Source organism: Lytechinus variegatus, chromosome 2 (assembly GCF_018143015.1).
Source record: "Lytechinus variegatus isolate NC3 chromosome 2, Lvar_3.0, whole genome shotgun sequence".
NCBI classification, from domain to species: Eukaryota; Metazoa; Echinodermata; class Echinoidea; order Temnopleuroida; family Toxopneustidae; genus Lytechinus; species Lytechinus variegatus.
The window spans coordinates 63,488,527-63,510,440 of record NC_054741.1 but is presented as its reverse complement, the minus strand read 5'-3'; the positions used below and the strand labels follow the sequence as shown (position 1 = coordinate 63,510,440).

The 21,914-nt window shown below is 40.9% G+C and overlaps 1 protein-coding gene across 1 annotated transcript in view; it reads right to left on the bottom strand.

The window, feature by feature from the left end:
* Positions 1 to 8,699: 8,699 nt before the first annotated feature.
* Positions 8,700 to 21,914, bottom strand: part of LOC121408605 (TBC1 domain family member 10B-like) — a 58,948-nt gene continuing 45,733 nt past the window's right edge. Inside the window, exons 7-9 of the mRNA XM_041600130.1 lie at positions 19,369 to 19,483; positions 10,956 to 11,110; positions 8,700 to 10,258 (exon numbers count right to left, since the gene is read on the bottom strand). Coding sequence (XP_041456064.1) covers positions 8,711 to 10,258; positions 10,956 to 11,110; positions 19,369 to 19,483 — 1,818 coding nt within the window. The 3' untranslated portion in view covers positions 8,700 to 8,710. The remainder of the gene's footprint in view (positions 10,259 to 10,955; positions 11,111 to 19,368; positions 19,484 to 21,914) is intronic.

The window sequence follows — 21,914 nt, the reverse complement described above, 5'->3', positions numbered from 1 at the left end:
CACTAGTATTCAACCTGTTTGGAGTTTTTCCTCAAATATACAGAATTATAGTATTTAAATGAATCTCAGACCCGTCTTATTTCCAAGAGCAAATGCTGGTTATGCTTTTTCCGTTATTTTTTTTTCAACCAGTCGACTGTGTGGGCGGGCGATCAAATTATACGGCGACGGTTTGGCACTAGTATTCAACCTAGCGATGAAAGATGGCCCTTTTTCTCAATCTGCCCTTGTCCCATCCGACTATGGACTTGATCATTTGAGATGAGACCAAACAGGGAATTAATCAAAGCCAGAGACTTACGTAGATCTAGATCTAATTCAGCAATCTAAAGCATTTTTGAGATTTGCTATCTATCCTCACTAGGTTGAATACTAGTGCCATTCAGTGCAAAAAGGCCATCGCCGCATACTTCGATCCTCCGCGCATACAGTCGACAGATTGATAAAGAAAATACCGACAGCAGATTACCCTGGAAATAACAAAGGTATGAAATTCAGATATATTCCTTATTTCTAAATATTTTGGGGAATATGTCAAATTCTTTGAATTATGCCGGGTTGAATACTAGTGCCCTTACGGTACTGATGGAAAAATATAGCTTCGGAGGGGAGTTGAAAATCTTGAAATGTTATTCATTAAACAGACCAAGCAATATCTGTTTATATCATACAGTCTGTAAAGATTTGCCATCAGAGTCTGCATAGCTTTATGATAAAATTACAATGCTTGCACTGCAGCGCTTTGCCCCATCTTACAAAGAGTTATGATTGATCCGATCAATCGTAACTATGGAAATTCATCAGTGTCATAATTTTTTATACAGGAAATTTGCAAAATGTCCTTTGTAATCAAAGGAGACCAAATTGTGAAAAACATCAATGAATTTGTGGATATACATTCATATTTCTAGAATTGAAAAAAAAAATAAACATGCATTTTCAGTTGACTTTGCTGGCTTTCCAGAATTGATTTGATTGGATCAATTGCAACTCATTGTAAGACTGGGTCCTGATCTGTCGAAATAGAAATACATAAAGTGTGTGCTTAATGAAATTGAAGCGTACCCACTAGCATGTTCATCAAGCAAGCATTTAACGATCTTATAAGCAACGAGTGAGATCTGTGAACATACTGCCGCCACGTGTTCCTTGCAGCTATGATGGCGTATTGCCTTATCACCGATTCAAATTTACATAACCTTATGTAATATAAAGTAATATCTCAAGCTACTAAACAACACAATACATAAATGACAACATAATTCAGGCTGATCTATTCATCATAATATCCTTTATATCTTTAATGTACATTTTTTTTCCTTCATCTCATATGAATATTAAATCAAATTTATGCAAATCACAATTAAAAATTTTATTTGTACAAATGTCCAAGAAATCACTCCGAGATGTATTGCTGCATTGACTTCTTTCTTTATACACAAAATTACACTATGAAGCCATTCAAATGATAAAATGCACATAACAATCATTCAACATGAATTTCATGGCAACATACAAAAACACAAAATTGGTCAATAAGACCAATAACAGACATTCTTAGTGCCAGATATTGTTTACGTACCTGAATACAGGCCATTCAATTCAAGTCTTTTAATTGTAATTCAAAATATGAAATACTACTCATAAAATATCTTTGCAAGTGCTTACAGATTACTGTTGCATGCCAAAAGTGTATGCACATTCTCCACTCCCTTGGAGTTGACATGTACATACACCTGTCAGTGATTTTCATTGACGGATGTTTTATGCTACTAAAACAAGTGCAATTTATAACCAAGATCAATTTAGTCCACCACTGACAATACTCATGAAATGTTCCTCTGCACAAGTGAGAGAGCAAGTTCCAAGATTAGTCCACACTTGTATGGAATGCTAGGTTTCAACTTATTCAATGTTCATTTAAAAAAAATCATTGAATACTGTACACATCATTATAAGATATAAAGAATGAACCCCCCCCCCCCAAAAAAAATGTGTATTCATTCTCTATATCTTCCTTTATTTCAAAATTTCTTTTATTCTCTTTTTTTGGGAAGAGGGAAATTTTTAATGCAGGAATGAAATATTTTTGGTGAAAAATTGGCAAATGGCTTTCCATAAAAGTGTGATCTAAGTTGAGCTTGTGTGAACTTCATCAATGTTAGAATATAAACAAATGGCCTTTCTTGTACACTTGATAATAGTATTCCACAAACCAATTATTTACTGTGGGTTATACAAAAAAGACCCCCAAAATGCTGCTTTCATACCTTAATAATACTAAAATGACAGTGTATTTATTCCATTCTTTGGTTTCAATTTCTTGTGTGTGTGTTTTTATTTTTGAGGGCCCCCCAGGTTGTTGATTGAAAATGTTGTCTTTCTGCATACAAGCAGATATTATTTTCAATCAAGCCCAGTGGAAATTTATAATTGGTAGTTTCAAATTGAGAATGATTAATTAGAAATGGCCATGTAGTATGCAATGTTTATTGGTTTAATTCACCTTGTGATTTTCATGTAGGCAACTATGTATATACATTAACGCTTTTTTAAGGATTCCCGCCGATCTTGGATCCATTTCATAAAAATAGTAACTTTGCCAATATGGCAGCCACTATGGTCACAGTGCTTATGCAGCCAGCTGAAATCTATATGAAGTTTATCAATGGTTGAAACGATGGAAACGACCCAAACGTATAAAGACTTGTGATCGTTTCAAAATAAACACAAACTGATAATGATCCAAGTTCTTTTCTTTATTTGAAAGATTTTATTTTGTCCTGTGAGTCAATTTATGCCACATATTTCCTATTAACCCAAGTGCGAATTTACACACTTATCTCACAGAGATATCAAATGATTCCTTCACATCATATTCATAAATTTGCTATGGATGGATAAGCTTTGAAGTGATTCTGCAATTTATAAGGATGTAACCCGTTTTTGGTCAACTGGTATATTGTTTAAAGATAATCCAAGAATACAATTAAAAAGACTGTGTTCTCAATTGAAATGAATGAAACATAAAAATACATGACTGTCTGTAAACAGCCTCTGTATGTGATAATGATCAGAGTTCTCTGAAACCCGACGTATTGTTTATTCTTACGAAACAGTTTCATATTCATAGTAATGCAGTTAGCTGTACATGGAATCTTACAAACAGTATATTAAATATCTGTGCAGATTATATTGCAAATGAAATACATAATGCTTGCATTCCTGTACAAGAATAACAATATAATGCATCCAACATAAAATACACACACACTCACAGATGGCATTCATTTTTCGTAATGAAACTGATATTTTTCAGAAGGAATGTTACATACAATCTGGTTAACAAAAACGGTTCTTTTTTCATACCCATCCAATATGCTTACACATCACATACAGTAGTACATTACATGTACAAAATTATAATCATCCTATTTCACCTGAACAAATAGCATTCTATGACCTCTAAGAGCAATGAAACCCCTGCAATAAGTTAAATGTAAGAAACCATACAAATAAAGACACATATACATTGAGTTGTGAATGTACGAAAGTCCACTCGACTATACCGATTAACACATAAACAAGCAGCACAACCACAAGCTTTTTAAAAGACCTTTAAATGAAACAACTTAAATTTTTCCAATATTATATTCATGTATTCCCATGATCTGTGTGTACAATTTACCCCTTGTAGGTCAAGTCCACTTCAAAAAAATGTTGATTTGAATCATTAGAGAAAAGCTTAATGCTGAAAATTTCATCAAAATCGGATGCAAAATAAGAAAGTTATGACATTTTGAAGTTTCGCATGCTTTTCACAAAATAGTTATATGCACAATTTAGTCACATGCAAATGAGAAAATCGATGATGTCCCTCACTCACTATTTCTTGTTTTTTATTGTTTGAATTAAACAATATTTCAGTTTTTAAAGATTTGAAAAATGAGGACCAACTTGACTGAGCCATACAATGTTAAACAATGGTAATCCCACATGTTCAGGGAAGAATAAAACTTTGTTTCAATTAGGACAATTAGAAGAAAATTAAAACAATTCATATTTCATGTAATAAAATACAACAGAAATAGTGAGTGAGTGATGTCATCAATTCCCTCATTTCCACTGACCATGATGTGCATATAACTGTTTTTTTTAAATTAAGCAAAACTTAAAAATGTCATAACTTTCTCATTTTACATCCGATTTTGATGAAATTTTCAGTGTTAGATTGTTGGATTTTTTCTTTTTATTCCAATCAATTTTTTGTTGGGGTGGATTTGTCTTTTAACAAGCGTAAACCCTATAAAAACATGACCCTAATCAAGTTATCTTCAATTGCATTAACATCAAATTGTGCGGAAACAACAGTCTGCAAACCCTAGAAATGTACCCTTTTCCGTAGATTTGTTCTCTTTTCTGACCCCTAGAAATCCAGATGATGATGGCTGAGTAGGGTTGTAAGCAAAAAATGATATTTACTATGTAAGACAAAAGAAAAAAAAACATTTTGAATGGTAGATTGTCATTTAAGTTTTTCTCTGTTTCACTCACACATGCTGACAGAGATCTTGAGACTACAGTAACTTTTGAGAAAAGCACCTTCCATTCACAAAACCTTGAGGTTTTGTTTTTAAACCTAACCATGCTGGCAAGAATGTGCAGTCAAGGGGGATACCATTAATAGTCCAAAGGCAAAGACCCTAACACCCCTTCCATAGTGAGAGCCAAAGTGGAGTTTATTTATTAGTCCGGAGTCCAGGAGGAGTAACTCCACTTTGGAGGGCAATATGAAAATTCTGAGATTAGTTCGATCCGGATTCAAAGCGGAGTACTCCACCCACTTCGAGAAGAGGGTTACAGACGGAGTTACTCCGCACCGGAAATGCGGTATGCGCTTATCGCTGTGATCTCGCCATACGTAAGGCGCGAACTCGCTTGGAAACCATGGCAACGACTGCGGATACACCGCTGCGGTGCTTGCCAATATGAAAGGGGGTTTAAAGTCGGTCCGCAGTACAAGCGTATAAACTCAATCCGGAGTTATTCCGTAGTAACTCCACTTCGCCTTCAGTATGAAAACGGTATAAGTGAGGCTTCATGTAAATCAACAAGTAGGCACAGGTTCCAACTTGCCCTTTCAACATGGATTGAGCAAGGTACACTACACAGTCCAATGCAGCCCCAGTAGTCTGAAAATTCGCAGCACTTGAGGGCATTTCCATGCTAGAAAAATCAGCAATTTTCACAACATTTTTCAACCTGCTGTCCAAACGAACAAAGAACTTTAATTTGTTTTGTGGTATTATTAAATTACAACTGGGTAGACATGCAAAAGACTGACAACCAACAAAAATATGTCATACAGCTTAAAATGTTGCATGTCGTATGGGACATTTCTGCGTCCCATACGACACACAACATTTTCACCTAACATTTACCCATAATCATTTTTTTTTGTTGGTTATTAGTTTTTCACATGACCACCCACTATAGCTTTTAATATTTTCATTTCATTTATTTATTTTCCACAAATCAATCAAAATACAAAGAAAAACATACAACTCATTCCGAAATAGTATGCATAATTACAATATAAAAGAAGATTCTAAGTGGATGGACCTAAAGTAAAGCAAAAGCTTGTTGTGGATAGGCCCTTAACAAATAATTCATGTATAATCATTGATAGCTACAAATTATTATAGAAAAAATAGAGCTGAGCTCGGAGAAAGTTACAGAAACTGGACAAGGACGAAAACAGAGAACGTTACAAAGAACAGGGGCACACAGGTTACTAGACAAGACAAGGAGGACAAAACAAGACATAACAGAAAGAAAGAAGGAAAGAAGACCCGTCTATTACATTGCTGTTCACGATTGTGACGTTTAAGTATGATGTAAAATATTTTGACAGAATTGATCGTATGCCAGTGAAATAGTAGACGGGTCCTTCGTAAGGGTATCTGCAGCTGTAAATATGAATACATGTAATTCATTACAATGGTAAACATATACGGACATAGTGAGTGGATGGAGCACCTGGCAGACGAGGAAAAGAAAAAAAAAACTTGATAGTTGCTAGGTGAGAAAAAGTATCAAAGAACCGAAGCAAAACTTAGAAGAGGTATGTATATCATTGACAAAAAAGAATATTTCATTGCTCAAGCATTCAGCTAGGAAACTAGTTGTCAAAATGTCCTGTTTGACATGTATGGAATTACCCTTGAGAGAGTTTGATAAACAAAGGGTCTACCCACCTGCTACCAAGACATGTGCACTATCTCAAGTCATATCACCCCCCCCCCTTCTGTGTACGATCATCTTTTCCAATAGTAGGATTATGTTCCTGAACAGTAAATACACGCAAAGTTGGATTTTTTTTCTGATTCAAGTGGCTTTTGATTAAACAATTGCACATTTTCCACATTTCCCACATAAAAGTTTCTGAGATATGCATGTGTAGAAAAAAAAATCACCAAAAGAGATGACCAGAATCTACAAACTTTATCATACATGAATCATACACCAATGGGGACCACTTTTTATTTGTAGCAATAACAATAATCAAAATCATGTGTGACGTGTAATGACCAGCTTGTTGGATCCACAGATAATTGTAATGCAAATACATCACCTAAATGAGATACCTCTATGAGTAAAGAAGCATCAATTTGCCCAAGAGAGTATATTTAGCACTTTGGTTTAAAAAACTAATTTGTGTACTTTTCTTCAAGTTTGAGAAGACCTATGCTGCCCATGACACCAATAAGGCATTGCAAGAAACTTACTTTCAATTCCAAGTCAAGAAGACTTGCGCTTGATTTGCAAATGAAGGCAAGTTTCTTGTAACACCCAATAAGTCATCTCAATTGGAAAATATCATCATTAAGCTACACTACAGGTATATGTAACAAGACAGCACCATTTTAAGATAATGATTAACTTTACACTACATACGCACCATACACAGACATGGAAAAAAAATCAAATTGTAACAAAATGAAATGTATATAAATTCTTTAAATAATATAAATATGACGCATAGGCTTTATAAAGAAATATTTCAACAAAATGAATTAATGAGAAGATTCTTGGACAACACATGTAAACATGAGTATGACTCTAGAAGTAACACATAAATCAATCATTTCAGAATGGAAATCAAAATTAAACAATATAATTCATATATAATTATTTAACCCAATTACATGAAAACATGAAAGGGAGAAGTTTACAAATCAACAAATAATTCAAAGATAGGTTGATATTTTTTGACATGTTATCAAAACATCTAAGAAGACAAGACAAACCAGGGAATAATTTTCCTGGTATCGCATCACAATTTGCTCCACATTTTTTGTAAGACTGCTACGCATACAAGTCTTTTGTATAGCATCTTTTTACATAGAACTGTACATTACTGAGTTGAGAGTTTTTCTCTTATGACCAAAAATGCCAATTCAAATTTGTAGAGCAAAATTATTCCCTGCAATCATGCCTAAAGACAAGTTCCTGTATTTATTTCAATTGGGAAAGTTATCAAAGGGAACCCAAACTAGTGGTATTCAACTCTTTACTGACAGGTAACCCTTTTATACAGGTAATCATTAGAGCCAGGTTGACCTTATTATCCTTGCTAATAATTCAACAAGAACTGATGACCTTTACCTACTAAACTTTGCCCTTGCATGTATGTCTCTAAATAGGTGCAGCAATAGGGATTTTTCAAAGGGAGTAAGAGAAGTTTGGGCTCATATAATCAGCATCAATATGAATCCATATTGCTTTGATTCATTAACATTGGTCTCTCCTTTTTATACCCAAAAAATGTGAGGTCATCAAAATATTGAGTGTCATTTTTATGAGCTAATGCATGACTATAGAACTCCAAAGGTTAAGTTTCAAAACAATGAGAAGGCCTGGGCTATTTTATATGAAACTCAATATCAATCACAAACATTAGAAATCCAATACAAACTTGTCCAAAGCCAATCAAATTGCACCATTTCAGTAACTCGTAACAGAAGCTTGTAATCTGCTATTGACATAGTTTATAGAGTTTTATCAACTTTGGCTGAAAATGGCTCCATAATGGTTGTTTAATTACGGAAGATGATCAAGGAATATTACAAGCTTCTAAACATGTATGCCACCACCAATCACTAAAATTACTCCATATTAGAAATAAGGTCTCCAGTGTTCTGTGATACAGCAAAGAACTCGATTGGAGACCTAGAACACGAGTGTCTACAGACCTCAATGGTACTGTCTTATCCATAATTTTTCAGGAGAGGAGCACAGTAAGCAGGTCATTTTCTCTCACTTTTTCTGACAAAAAAAAAAGAATAATAAAATAATATTTCACTTCCCCAAAGAGAGTGGCACTCCAACAATGGGGGAGGGACAATGCACACTATTCTGTGAAAAGGGGGACATGTTCAATGCCCCTTTCCCCCATTACTGGATTTGCAGATTATTGCACATGCAACTGGTTGTTCACTGTCTATATTACATTACATTATTATAGTGGAACTGACTTGACGATCCATTCATCCAGGACCCAGCTAACAAATGGCAAGCAGACATTCTGATCAAATCCATGTAACACAAGAAATGTCCAATGACACATGCAAGTCTAGTCGCGTCTCAACTTTTGAATAGCACACATTCTTCACCAAGTGTTGTCCTATGTCTTTTCTTTGTATCAGTATCATACGGTAGTGCCATAATCAAAGCTGTGATAGTCTCTTGTCGGACCTTTGGCTTTAGCTTTATCACTCCTCCCAATATCTCTACTGTTGCCGACTTGGGACAAACCGCTTTCAGGTTCCATGCCATTAGAGTACGAGTGGGGCATCCTAGTCCCACTTGAAGGATTCCATGTAGTGTTATCGCTAATCGGTGACGTGGGTTCAGACAATCTTGGACTCCTCCTCTCCTCCTGTTCTCGACTCCTCCTCTTCCGCTCTACGATTTCATCGAAGGTCGGTATCTCAGACAAAGGGCCTAAGCTGGCCATCCCAGCCCACTGACTTTGGATATCATCATCACTGTATATCAAACCCATTCTTTTTTCCGACCCACGCTTGGAGCTGTCAGAAGGTGGTTTCCATCTCTCCACAACTTCATAGTCACTAAGGTTAGCAGGAGAGGAAGTATTGCCATCGCTCGCATGCTCATTGCGTATCACACCATTACCTTTCATTCGCTGGGCATCTTTTTCCAAATCTTTTGCCCTCTTTTTCTTTTCCTTTTTCTCCTTTTTCTTGTCTTTCTTGGATAACGATTTAATAGATTCTGTATCTGCTTGAGATAGCTTGTCTACACTCTCATCGTCGCGTCCTCGGACCATCCCGGGAAGGTCCATCTCCATCTCTGAATCTTTATTTTTTGTCCTCTTCTTTTCCTTCTTTTTATCTTTCTTTTTGTCCTTCCCAACTCCATACATCATATTATCAGGTACGGTCATAATACTTATCACATCGTCAGCCCTTTCTTCACCCGACGATCCCTTCTCTTTACTTTTACCTCTTTTCTTTTTCTTATCCTTTTTCTTTTTCCTATCGATCGTGTCTGTAAGTCCTTCTGTAGAAATCACCATGCTAGCCGTGTCATCCCCTATTGATATCACATCGGTTTCTTTCCCTTTGCTTTTCTTTTTCTTATCTTTTTTCTTTTTCTTGCTGCCCTGTCCATCACCTCCATCCTCGCTGGTATAGTCTTTTTCCGAGAAGCCCGTTGTACTCCTACTTTTCACACTTTTAGTTGGGCTTGCTGAGGAAGAACTCAACCTATCAATAATCTCATATTCTTTTTCAATGTCCGGACTGTGCAACTCGCCGCTCCAATTTCTGCTCATTGCTTCCTTTGTATTGATCGACAACTTCTCCTTGCTCTTTTGTTTCTTTTCCTTCTTTTTCTTCTTCTTGTCGTCTTTACGTAACGTCCCATCCCCATCAACACCGTTCCTAACACTTTCAGCGTCTTCCTCTTCCAACATGTCCAGTGAATTAGGCACACTTGTCACAGAATCTGTGTCTGCGTGCTTCAAGCGTTCCTTCTCTTTCTTCTTCTTCTCTTTCTCCCATTCCTTGGCAGGATTCTTGGTCTTGGATGTCTTCTTCTTGACCTCTATGTCACGAGCCATGGCAGCAGCCTTCTCGGAGGAGAGCTGTCGTTCCCTTATGGCTTTACGTCTGGCGAGGGACAGCGAATGTTCTGCCTCAAGGTCCTTCTCAAAGACGCGTATCTTCAGCATCTGGAAGGAACGAAAAAGGAAAATAGGTGGTCAGTTCAGCCTCGGAATTTGCCACTAATTGCACAAATGTTAATAGGTACATTTATATAGAGCAGCTACTACTCTACTGCACTTAACATTCGGTATCATACTATTACCCTGGCTGTAGCTGATCAGCCAAAGGCTTAAAAGCATTCAAGGAATATATCCTATTCACCTCAACTGGGTCGAGTGCAGCTCATGTGGAAACTTCTCATGCTGGAGAAAACTAATCCTGAAGAACGATTCAAACTTTTGACCCTCTGGTTTATTTAATTATATTAGAATTGTGAAGTATGAAATTTTCCCCTCTTAAAAACATTTTAGCCCCACTTTATACATTAGGAATCAGTATTATGCTTGGATCAAGAGCTTCTTTGCTATCAAATCGACAAAATTGAACTATTCCATAGATTACACTTAGTGATATATAAAGGTATAACAGTGTGTGATACTAGCAGTTCTCTCAATCTACATATCACCAATGTGGTGTATCAACTACCACTATTTTGCAAACTCAAGCAAAATTCTAATATGTCTCAATTTTATAATTCTACCATCAATTTTAGATGAAATTTTCAGTGTTAATTCTTGTTTTATTTTCCTCTTTATTTTCAGATCAACTTCATGCTTGGGGTGGACTACAAAAGACCTAGAATTGTACGCTGAACTTGATTACCTCTGAGGCTAGAAAATCTTCCTGCACGACTGTATCAGGAATGTTCTTGAGTCTCTCCATGGTTTCATAGAGTCCAGGACTATCTGCTAGCTGCTGTGAGGTCCCTAACGTATGCTTGAGTAGGACCAGGGCTACCCGGAACAGGATCTTTACACCTGTCGGTATAGAACAAGGAATATTTTTTAATTCGTCGTTACAGGGGTGTTAAAACATCAAAATTTATCAATTTAGAGGGCAGCTATGAAAAGGCTTTAGAAGCAAGGAAATGGTGACAACATCATATTGGTTGAAAAACAGTCTCTTATTTCCGGTAGAGAACTCCTAAATGTAGGTGAAAAAACATGTTTCTGTGAAAATGGCGGACTCTAATATTAAGCTTTTCGAACCTGTCCTCATTTTTTGTTGTTGAGAAAACAAAGATTAAAGTCATTTAGTTCATCTTTTTCCTTTCCCAACATTCATGTGAATCTCCTTTTCCTACTGCCTGTATTTGTATGTTTGTTGATTATGCTGAATTTAATAATGATGATAATGATCATGATAATGATAACAATCTTGATCGAAACAAGGCAACATCAGAGACACAACCAATGAAGGCTGGGAATATATATGCATGACAGGAGTTATTAAGTATATCTTAAAATGATTATAAGATTTGTTGATCTTAAGAATGCAACAATTGAAATGGAAGTAAATTAGGTTGAAGAGGGATTTGTTTTTTTTCCTTTTTTTTTTAAAATGATGAATAATTTTCTGACATCAACGTCTACAAATATCTTAATGCTATTGTTGCTTATTTATATCACTTTCGACTGGTCTAAAAGTTAATCATATATTTTTCAAATGCAATGACGATGAAATCACTCTTGTTGCTAAGACTCTCAACTCACTGAATTATTTTTCTTTCTCTTTCTAATTCATTCTTGAGTGTTCCTGAAAGTAGCTTTGGGGCATCATGAATTAAATCTGATACTCTTATTGTTCATTCAATTTTCTATACATGCTTTTTTTTTTACTTTTCATTTTGCCATCTTTTCACCTTATACTATCTGTTTCACGTCCTGTCCATTTGAAATATGAGTAATCAAACTGTAAGTGTTGCAAACATGTATAAGAGAGCTAATATGGAAAACTTAATCATGATATGGAAGTGATATGCTATGGAAGTGATATGCTTTAATAAGTTTTTTTTTCCTTTTCCTTGCGATAAAATACCAAATCAGAATGCAACCCAACAAATTGGGGGCGTTTCATGAAACAAACATCCTGACTTAATTGTGCTGGCTTGCCTAAGCCAATCAGATTCTAGGATTTCAGTAGCTTATAACAGTTGTCAGTGAAAATCACTATTTGTTTCATAAAAATGCTCCCCAGAAAGATGATCTCATCCAAGATTTTATCTCTATCAGCCATGGGTGAATGAGTCTAAATGTGACCTGAAACATTCTACATGAATAGGATCAGCTACAATGATCTAGTCACTAATGATTTCCACTGGAAAATTTGCTATGACATGCAAAGACTTCAGTAAACTCATGAGAAGTTCTAGAATGATTTAGGAAACTTATGACCTCTTAATTAAAGTGTATGTTTGGCATAAAATGTGAATGCTGGACTGCCATTTTTTTTTTAAATTTCCATCCATGCAAACCTTTGCAAAATGTTTTTTAGCCCCTGTGAAACCAGGCCTATGGAGTGCTTGAGCAGCATGCAACACTGGCACTGGTCTGACGGTCCCAGACCAGTAAAAACTACTGTTGGGCCAGTAACAATTTAGAAAAAGCCAGCTATACTGGTCTGACATGACCAGTAAAAAAATATATCAAACTAAATATAAATGACATTTTCTCATCTTTAGTAAATAATAAAAATGGCTTTGGCACCTTAAAACATGGTTTTCCAAAATTGAGAAATGGTTCTCATGAATAATGTTGTGTGTTAATGTGTTAACGGTTTTTTTGTTTTTTTTGGGGGGGGGCAATAAAAGACAGCAAAAAAAAAAGTGGAATGCCTCTGGCGGTCTCACCTGCATCAAGCGATTCAATATAGCAGCAGTGCTGACTACTATAACTCGCACAAGATGTTCAGTGATAGTTGTTTACTCTTATATTCATGTTTTATGAACTAGACCAATACAGATGTTGTTTGAAGGTTTGCATGGTGGCATGTACAATTGCTGATGTGGTTTACGGTACACCATGTGGAGTGTTATAGAAGCAGTGGATAGAAGAAGAGAGGAAGTGGATAGGCGAGAAAGTGGAGATTTTTAGAATAGAGTATTCTTTCTTGAGAATAGTCCTGAAAAGGACTGTAAACCAGAAGGAATGTTGAGTGAGAACAGCTTGAGTAGTAGAGCTGATGAGGAGATGCTGGCTTGCGTCGGCGAGTAGAGATGATGAGTAGTAGAGAGACTCGACGTTTCGGACAGGTTGACTGTCCGTCTTCAGGAGTGAGTGTTCGCTCGGCGTGCGGCGGTACTTGTGGCGTGCGTGCGGACGTGGGGGAAAGCTCTAGGCCGGCGGTCACGGCGGGTTGACGTCGTAGGTGGCGCTCTGTGTGTGGGTCGGCGGTTTTGGCGGGAAACGAGTGGGCGTCGTATGCGGACGTGGTGAGTAGACGGCGGCGTGAGTTACGGCGGCGTGTGTGTGTGTCGGCGGTGTGTACATCAATGGTGGCGTTCTGTGCGTGTTGGTCGGCGGACTCGTCGGGTGAGCTTCGGCGGGAGTGAGTGGGTGGCCTGGTGTACGGATGAGGTGTTGGGTCGTCGGCGGAGGTTGTAGCGAGGTGTCGGTGGCGGTGGTGTGTGTGTCGGCGGAGTCCCTGGTTGAGTTGGTGATGCAATCAGACTGCTGTGTTGGGTAGGAGGGCTCGGTGGAGTGACGGTGGACGGCTGGTTGTTTGTGGATTGGTTAGAAGTTTGATGGTGACGTAGGATTGGGTGCCAGATGCTGTTGATGTGGAGGCCAGGGTCTTGAGGCACAGTGTTGTGTTGATGTATCTCAATGGCTTCCCTGACCCTTCTGGTATTCCAGTGCCGGATGTTGGTGATTAGGTGGCTCCTTTCCCATTCTATGCGGTGATTCTCTTGTTGTGCGTGCTTGACGATGGCGGATCGGTCCCAGTCGCTGCGTCGGTGGTGGGTCTTGTGTTCCTTGAGTCTGGTGTCGAAGTCTCGGCCGGTTTCCCCAATGTAGACTTTACCGCAGTCGCAGGGGATCTTGTAGACGCCTGGTTGTTTGTTGGATGGGTGCTTGTCCTTATGAGAGTGAAGGATGGAGTGTAGTTTTCGAGAGGATTGGTGTCTGACGAGGATGTTGGCAGAGACCCAACGCGACAACTCAATTCCATTTCTAGACGTTCTCATCACTAAGACACCGTCTGGATTCCCATCTCACCAGGTGTACCGGAAACCTACCCACACAGACCGCTACCTCAACTTCCGCTCACACCACCACCCGTCCATCCACCAATCAGTCGCCAACACACTCATCAGACGAGCCCACCAACTCAGCGACAAGGCACACTTACATCAAGAACTCAAGCACGTGACCAATGCACTCACCACCATCAACCACTACCCCAGAAGAAGGATCAAGACTCAACCACCCAACCATCAACCCAGCACCGACAGCACCGAAAACCCATCCGAAACCAAGCCCGTCGCCACCATAGTACTACCCTACATCGGCAAGACTTCACACCGACTACAACGCATCCTTCACTCTGCCAACATCCTCGTCAGACACCAATCCTCTCGAAAACTACACTCCATCCTTCACTCTCATAAGGACAAGCACCCATCCAACAAACAACCAGGCGTCTACAAGATCCCCTGCGACTGCGGTAAAGTCTACATTGGGGAAACCGGCCGAGACTTCGACACCAGACTCAAGGAACACAAGACCCACCACCGACGCAGCGACTGGGACCGATCCGCCATCGTCAAGCACGCACAACAAGAGAATCACCGCATAGAATGGGAAAGGAGCCACCTAATCACCAACATCCGGCACTGGAATACCAGAAGGGTCAGGGAAGCCATTGAGATACATCAACACAACACTGTGCCTCAAGACCCTGGCCTCCACATCAACAGCATCTGGCACCCAATCCTACGTCACCATCAAACTTCTAACCAATCCACAAACAACCAGCCGTCCACCGTCACTCCACCGAGCCCTCCTACCCAACACAGCAGTCTGATTGCATCACCAACTCAACCAGGGACTCCGCCGACACACACACCACCGCCACCGACACCTCGCTACAACCTCCGCCGACGACCCAACACCTCATCCGTACACCAGGCCACCCACTCACTCCCGCCGAAGCTCACCCGACGAGTCCGCCGACCAACACGCACAGAACGCCACCATTGATGTACACACCGCCGACACACACACACGCCGCCGTAACTCACGCCGCCGTCTACTCACCACGTCCGCATACGACGCCCACTCGTTTCCCGCCAAAACCGCCGACCCACACACAGAGCGCCACCTACGACGTCAGCCCGCCGTGACCGCCGGCCTAGAGCTTTCCCCCACGTCCGCACGCACGCCATAAGTACCGCCGCACGCCGAGCGAACACTCACTCTTGAAGACGGACAGTCAACCTGTCCGAAACGTCGAGTCTCTCTACTACTCATCATCTCTACTCGCCGACGCAAGCCAGCATCTCCTCATCAGCTCTACTACTCAAGCTGTTCTCACTCAACATTCCTTCTGGTTTACAGTCCTTTTCAGGACTATTCTCAAGAAAGAATACTCTATTCTCAAAATCTCCACTTTCTCGCCTATCCACTTCCTCTCTTCTTCTATCCACTGCTTCTATAACACTCCACATGGTGTACCGTAAACCACATCAGCAATTGTACATGCCACCATGCAAACCTTCAAACAACATCTGACTCAGCTCTACGGGGAGCCTACTCAACGCACCGCCAGGCAACTTCAGCGCGACTTAGTCAAATCAGCCAAGCTTACCAACCACCTCACCTTCCTCAAACGCTGCCGCGACTCCGACATCATACCGCCAGGACTCCAACTCAAATCTTCCGTCGACACCCCGAAAGCCAAACGCATCCTGCACCAAGCCAGCTTAGACCTCACTCGCGAACGCATCGCACGCACCCGACACCAACTCCACGATCTAAACTCAAGCATCTCTTCTACTCAAACTCAACTTAGCCGACGACTCAAACCAGACGATCTAGATAAAGTTCAGGCATTCAACGACTACACATCTCGCAAAACCTTCCAGTCCACCAAGCTCAAGCAAATCAACAAGTTCGACCGACTCTACTCCCGCAAGCCTACGCAAGCCAACCAACAACCTCCGACCGAAGCAACCAAGGATACCGTAATCAACCTTAGCCGACACCAACTTACCCAAGCCGAACATAAAGTACTCTCTCTCGGACTCAACTTCGCCGTAGCTCCTAAGAAGATCCCTTTCTCCGACATTGTACAGCAAGTCGAACCCAAGCTCCGCTTTCTCTCCAAAGAGGCCGCCAACGCAATCAGACTCAAGGTAACCAATGCCCTCTCCGACGCCAAGCCACCTAAACAGAACCTATCCAAAGACGAACGCTCTGCTATCCAGGACCTCCGACGTAACCAAGCCATTCACATCCTTCAGGCTGACAAGGGCAACGCCACCGTTATCATGGACCAAGACGCATACGATGACAAGATCGAAGAGATTCTCCAAGACAAGGACACCTACTCCAAACTCAACAGAGACCCAACTCAGGCCAACGAAAGGAAAATCAACCAACAACTGCTGACCCTACACCGATCCGATGCACTACCCAAGGCACTCTACTTCCAACTCAGATCGTCTTCAGCCAAGTCACCTATCTTATTCGGACAACCCAAGATACACAAGCCTAACACTCCTCTCCGCCCTATCATCTCCACTCGTGGGTCACCCTGCTACAACACAGCACGCCATCTGGCCAACATCCTCCAACCACTCGTAGGCCAGACCCAGCACCATGTCACCAACTCCAAGCACTTCATAGACGTCATCTCCAAAACCAAGATCCGGCCCTCCGACACACTCGTCAGCTTTGATGTCGTCTCCCTCTTCACCAGCGTACCTGTAGACCAAGCATGTGACATCATCAAGCAACGCCTGATCACCGACTCAGACCTAGCATCCAGAACCAATCTCACACCAGACCAGATCCACGACCTCCTCCTCACCTGTCTCAACTCCAACTCCTTCAAATGGCGCAACAACTACTACAAACAACTACAAGGAGCAGCCATGGGGTCACCTCTCTCACCAATCATCGCTAACATCTTCATGGAACACTTTGAGCACCAAGCACTCAAGACTGCGGACAAACCTCCTTCACTCTGGCTCCGCTACGTCGACGACACCTTTGTCATCTGGCCGCACAGCACACCCGACCTTCACCAGTTTCTCAACCACCTCAACAACCAGCACCCCAGCATCAAGTTCACCATGGAGACCCAACGCGACAACTCAATTCCATTTCTAGACATTCTCATCACTAAGACACCGTCTGGATTCCCATCTCACCAGGTGTACCGGAAACCTACCCACACAGACCGCTACCTCAACTTCCGCTCACACCACCACCCGTCCATCCACCAATCAGTCGCCAACACACTCATCAGACGAGCCCACCAACTCAGCGACAAGGCACACTTACATCAAGAACTCAAGCACGTGACCAATGCACTCACCACCATCAACCACTACCCCAGAAGAAGGATCAAGACTCAACCACCCAACCATCAACCCAGCACCGACAGCACCGAAAACCCATCCGAAACCAAGCCCGTCGCCACCATAGTACTACCCTACATCGGCAAGACTTCACACCGACTACAACGCATCCTTCACTCTGCCAACATCCTCGTCAGACACCAATCCTCTCGAAAACTACACTCCATCCTTCACTCTCATAAGGACAAGCACCCATCCAACAAACAACCAGGCGTCTACAAGATCCCCTGCGACTGCGGTAAAGTCTACATTGGGGAAACCGGCCGAGACTTCGACACCAGACTCAAGGAACACAAGACCCACCACCGACGCAGCGACTGGGACCGATCCGCCATCGTCAAGCACGCACAACAAGAGAATCACCGCATAGAATGGGAAAGGAGCCACCTAATCACCAACATCCGGCACTGGAATACCAGAAGGGTCAGGGAAGCCATTGAGATACATCAACACAACACTGTGCCTCAAGACCCTGGCCTCCACATCAACAGCATCTGGCACCCAATCCTACGTCACCATCAAACTTCTAACCAATCCACAAACAACCAGCCGTCCACCGTCACTCCACCGAGCCCTCCTACCCAACACAGCAGTCTGATTGCATCACCAACTCAACCAGGGACTCCGCCGACACACACACCACCGCCACCGACACCTCGCTACAACCTCCGCCGACGACCCAACACCTCATCCGTACACCAGGCCACCCACTCACTCCCGCCGAAGCTCACCCGACGAGTCCGCCGACCAACACGCACAGAACGCCACCATTGATGTACACACCGCCGACACACACACACGCCGCCGTAACTCACGCCGCCGTCTACTCACCACGTCCGCATACGACGCCCACTCGTTTCCCGCCAAAACCGCCGACCCACACACAGAGCGCCACCTACGACGTCAACCCGCCGTGACCGCCGGCCTAGAGCTTTCCCCCACGTCCGCACGCACGCCACAAGTACCGCCGCACGCCGAGCGAACACTCACTCCTGAAGACGGACAGTCAACCTGTCCGAAACGTCGAGTCTCTCTACTACTCATCATCTCTACTCGCCGACGCAAGCCAGCATCTCCTCATCAGCTCTACTACTCAAGCTGTTCTCACTCAACATTCCTTCTGGTTTACAGTCCTTTTCAGGACTATTCTCAAGAAAGAATACTCTATTCTAAAAATCTCCACTTTCTTGCCTATCCACTTCCTCTCTTCTTCTATCCACTGCTTCTATAACACTCCACATGGTGTACCGTAAACCACATCAGCAATAGACCAATACACTTTCAAAGTTATGATTGTAATTCAACAGATACCCCCAATTCGGCCAAAGTTCATCGAACCTAAATGACCTTTGACCTTGGTCATGTGACATGAAACTCAGGCAAGTTTCATGAATAAGGTTCATATACTTTCTAAGTTATGCTGTCATTTCAAAACCTTAACCTTCGGTTAAGATTTGTTGTTGACGCTGCTGTCGGAAAAGCGGCACCTATAGTCTCACTCTGCTATGCAGGTGAGACAAAAACCCCATGTCTTTATGATTTCCTTTATTTTTGGGGGGACCATTAAATTTCAGGTTTGGACCGGTAGAAAAAAAGGGTTAGTGTGGAGCCCTGGCTTGAGGAATACAAATGCATGTGAGGGGTGTTTACCTTCACAGAAGAACATATCCCAGACTCTTAGAACAGATGTCCATGGTAAGGTCCTAGCGAAGATACACATGAACCACTCTGTCATGTAGAGGATGGGCTCGATGCGATGCTTCTTCTGTATACAGTTATAAGAGAGATAGATCAAAAGATCGAGAGACAGAGATTGATAAAGAGAAAAGGATAGAAAAAAGAGAGTTCGGAAAGTAGGGGGAGGAAAGACAGAAGAAAAGAAAGGAAAAAAGCAGAATGATTTGCAAATAATGAAAGGGAAGACAGAGGAGTAGAGATGGAGAAAGAGGACGGAGTGAGCAGGAAGTTGACGGAAGGGAGGGGTGAGCGAGAGAGACATAATTATTTAAAAGAATCAGAACAATAATAGATAATCATATTATGTATTTAATCATATACACTATTGTGGTATCAAAAGGTTCCAATGTTCATGGCAGACGGCACTCTACATAAACATTACTAAACATAGTCTAAATGAAGTACATGCATTTGATAGCATATGTAAGGCTTCTTTTTTGGCTAAAAAAAAACTGAACGATTTATTTGAATGCATTTTATACACTATTAATTTCTTGAATAATTATTCTACAAAGTCTCATCTAACATTTGCATTAGTAGTATCATGATCACACAAAGGGGGGGGGGGGGATGCAATAATGAATGGTAGTTGACTAAAGATATATCTTATTTATCAAACTCTATTCAAAAGGAAAAGAAACACCCAATGGTGATTCATTCTGAATCAGCCATCATTTGGATCAGGTTTCTTATAATTCAAAACTTAGCATTCGGGGCTATAGTATGTCATTTAGGAAAGCCCACTGATTATCAAGCATAGTACTATCATTTCCATTTTCTCTTCACATAGTAAAGGAAATTTAAAGCAACATGAGGAAGTGTTGAACAGAGAATTTTGGAAATTCTATATGTGCAAATAACATGACACATGCTAAATTTCTTGAGTTTCTTCCAATTCGCAATACCTGCTATATTTAATTAGACCAACGTTTACAATGTCATCAGAGAGTTGGATCATGAGTTAAAGGTCAAAGCCTTTTAATAGCCAGGTCATTTCCACAGCATGCATTGCAAGTGAAGACACAAGGTAGAACATTTCATTAAACAGGTAGCTGATATTAGGTGGTTTCAAACCACCTCGATCACAAGAATCCCCGTTAGATTACAGGAACTATTTTCGGCTAATAAATACCCATTAATTATTCCTGCGTTCACACCGCCCCGAAACATACCCTTCGGGATAAGTTCCTGAAGTTACGAGCATGCGCATCGTATGGTCTGATAAGCAGGCAAGGCGCGAGATTCAAAATCACTAGCCCAGTAGCCACCCACGGCGCCGCGCCCAACGACACGCTGGGCTAAAATTTCCCGTAATTTGCTTTCACATCGCCAAAATACCTGCAACCTTGGAAAAATCCCCGCGAAAGTTCTCGTAATTTCGCCAAGTACCGGTACCTACTATTTAGCGAGTATTTTCTCTCGGGGAAATTACGCGTAGTTTGCTTTCACATTACCAAAATACCTGGTATTTTCTGATCGGGGTAAATTTCCCGATCAGAGAATATCTGGAACTGACGAACTTCGAGGCGGTCTGAAACCACCTAGTGTGTGCATATGTAAGTCACATGCTTTCATTCTACACGACCTTCCAGCTGTGCATTCTTTTTTAGTGCAGCACTGTGCATTTGCATTTTCAGTGCATTATTTTTTCCCAAATTAAAGATTCCTTTGGAAAAAAAAGGTAAATGAGAGAATAACAATGAACGATTTACATAAATCCAATTGATGATGATTCCACGGTATCAACAGAATTCTGATTTTTTTAAGGTTTTACTCCAATGATACGTTCACATGTATCGATGTATGAAACCATAAATTCCAAGAACTCCACCTATTTCTACAGAATTCACACAAGTACATTTACATGTACCTGTGCATTTAACACAGTTCCAGATACAGTATATGGTAGTGGATCGTATTACCGAACACTTTTCATGAATTTGATCATATCAAACACATTATTCCAATAAAATTCACCAAACTTTCACCATAAATACACAAATACCTACAAATTATAAACATGCAGAAATTTTGCCGAAATTGTTTTTCATTTTTACGACATCAGCTTCCAATCGGACCCCTCTTCGCAAGTGAAATATTTTGGTCACTTGAAAAGGTATCGTATTACCGAACGTGTGTTTTCTATGGGAAAAGTTGGGAAAACAACAAAGTCACTGATGAGCTATTTTGACCATATTTTATTGTTTTGAGGATATAAAGACTTCGAAATTGTGTTTTTGATAATTTTTCATCATTTTTCTATTTAAGTTCCCTTTGGAAGGAAGTTGCAAAGGTTTGAGCGTATTTGATTATTTTCTGACGCATATGATGCGCGCGTTCGGTAATACAAGGCCGGTCGGTAATACAATCACTCACTATACTGTACACTTTGGTGAGTCAAATCTAAATTCATTTCGAGCCTTGAATTAATGGTAATTTATGATACACAGCATAGGGGA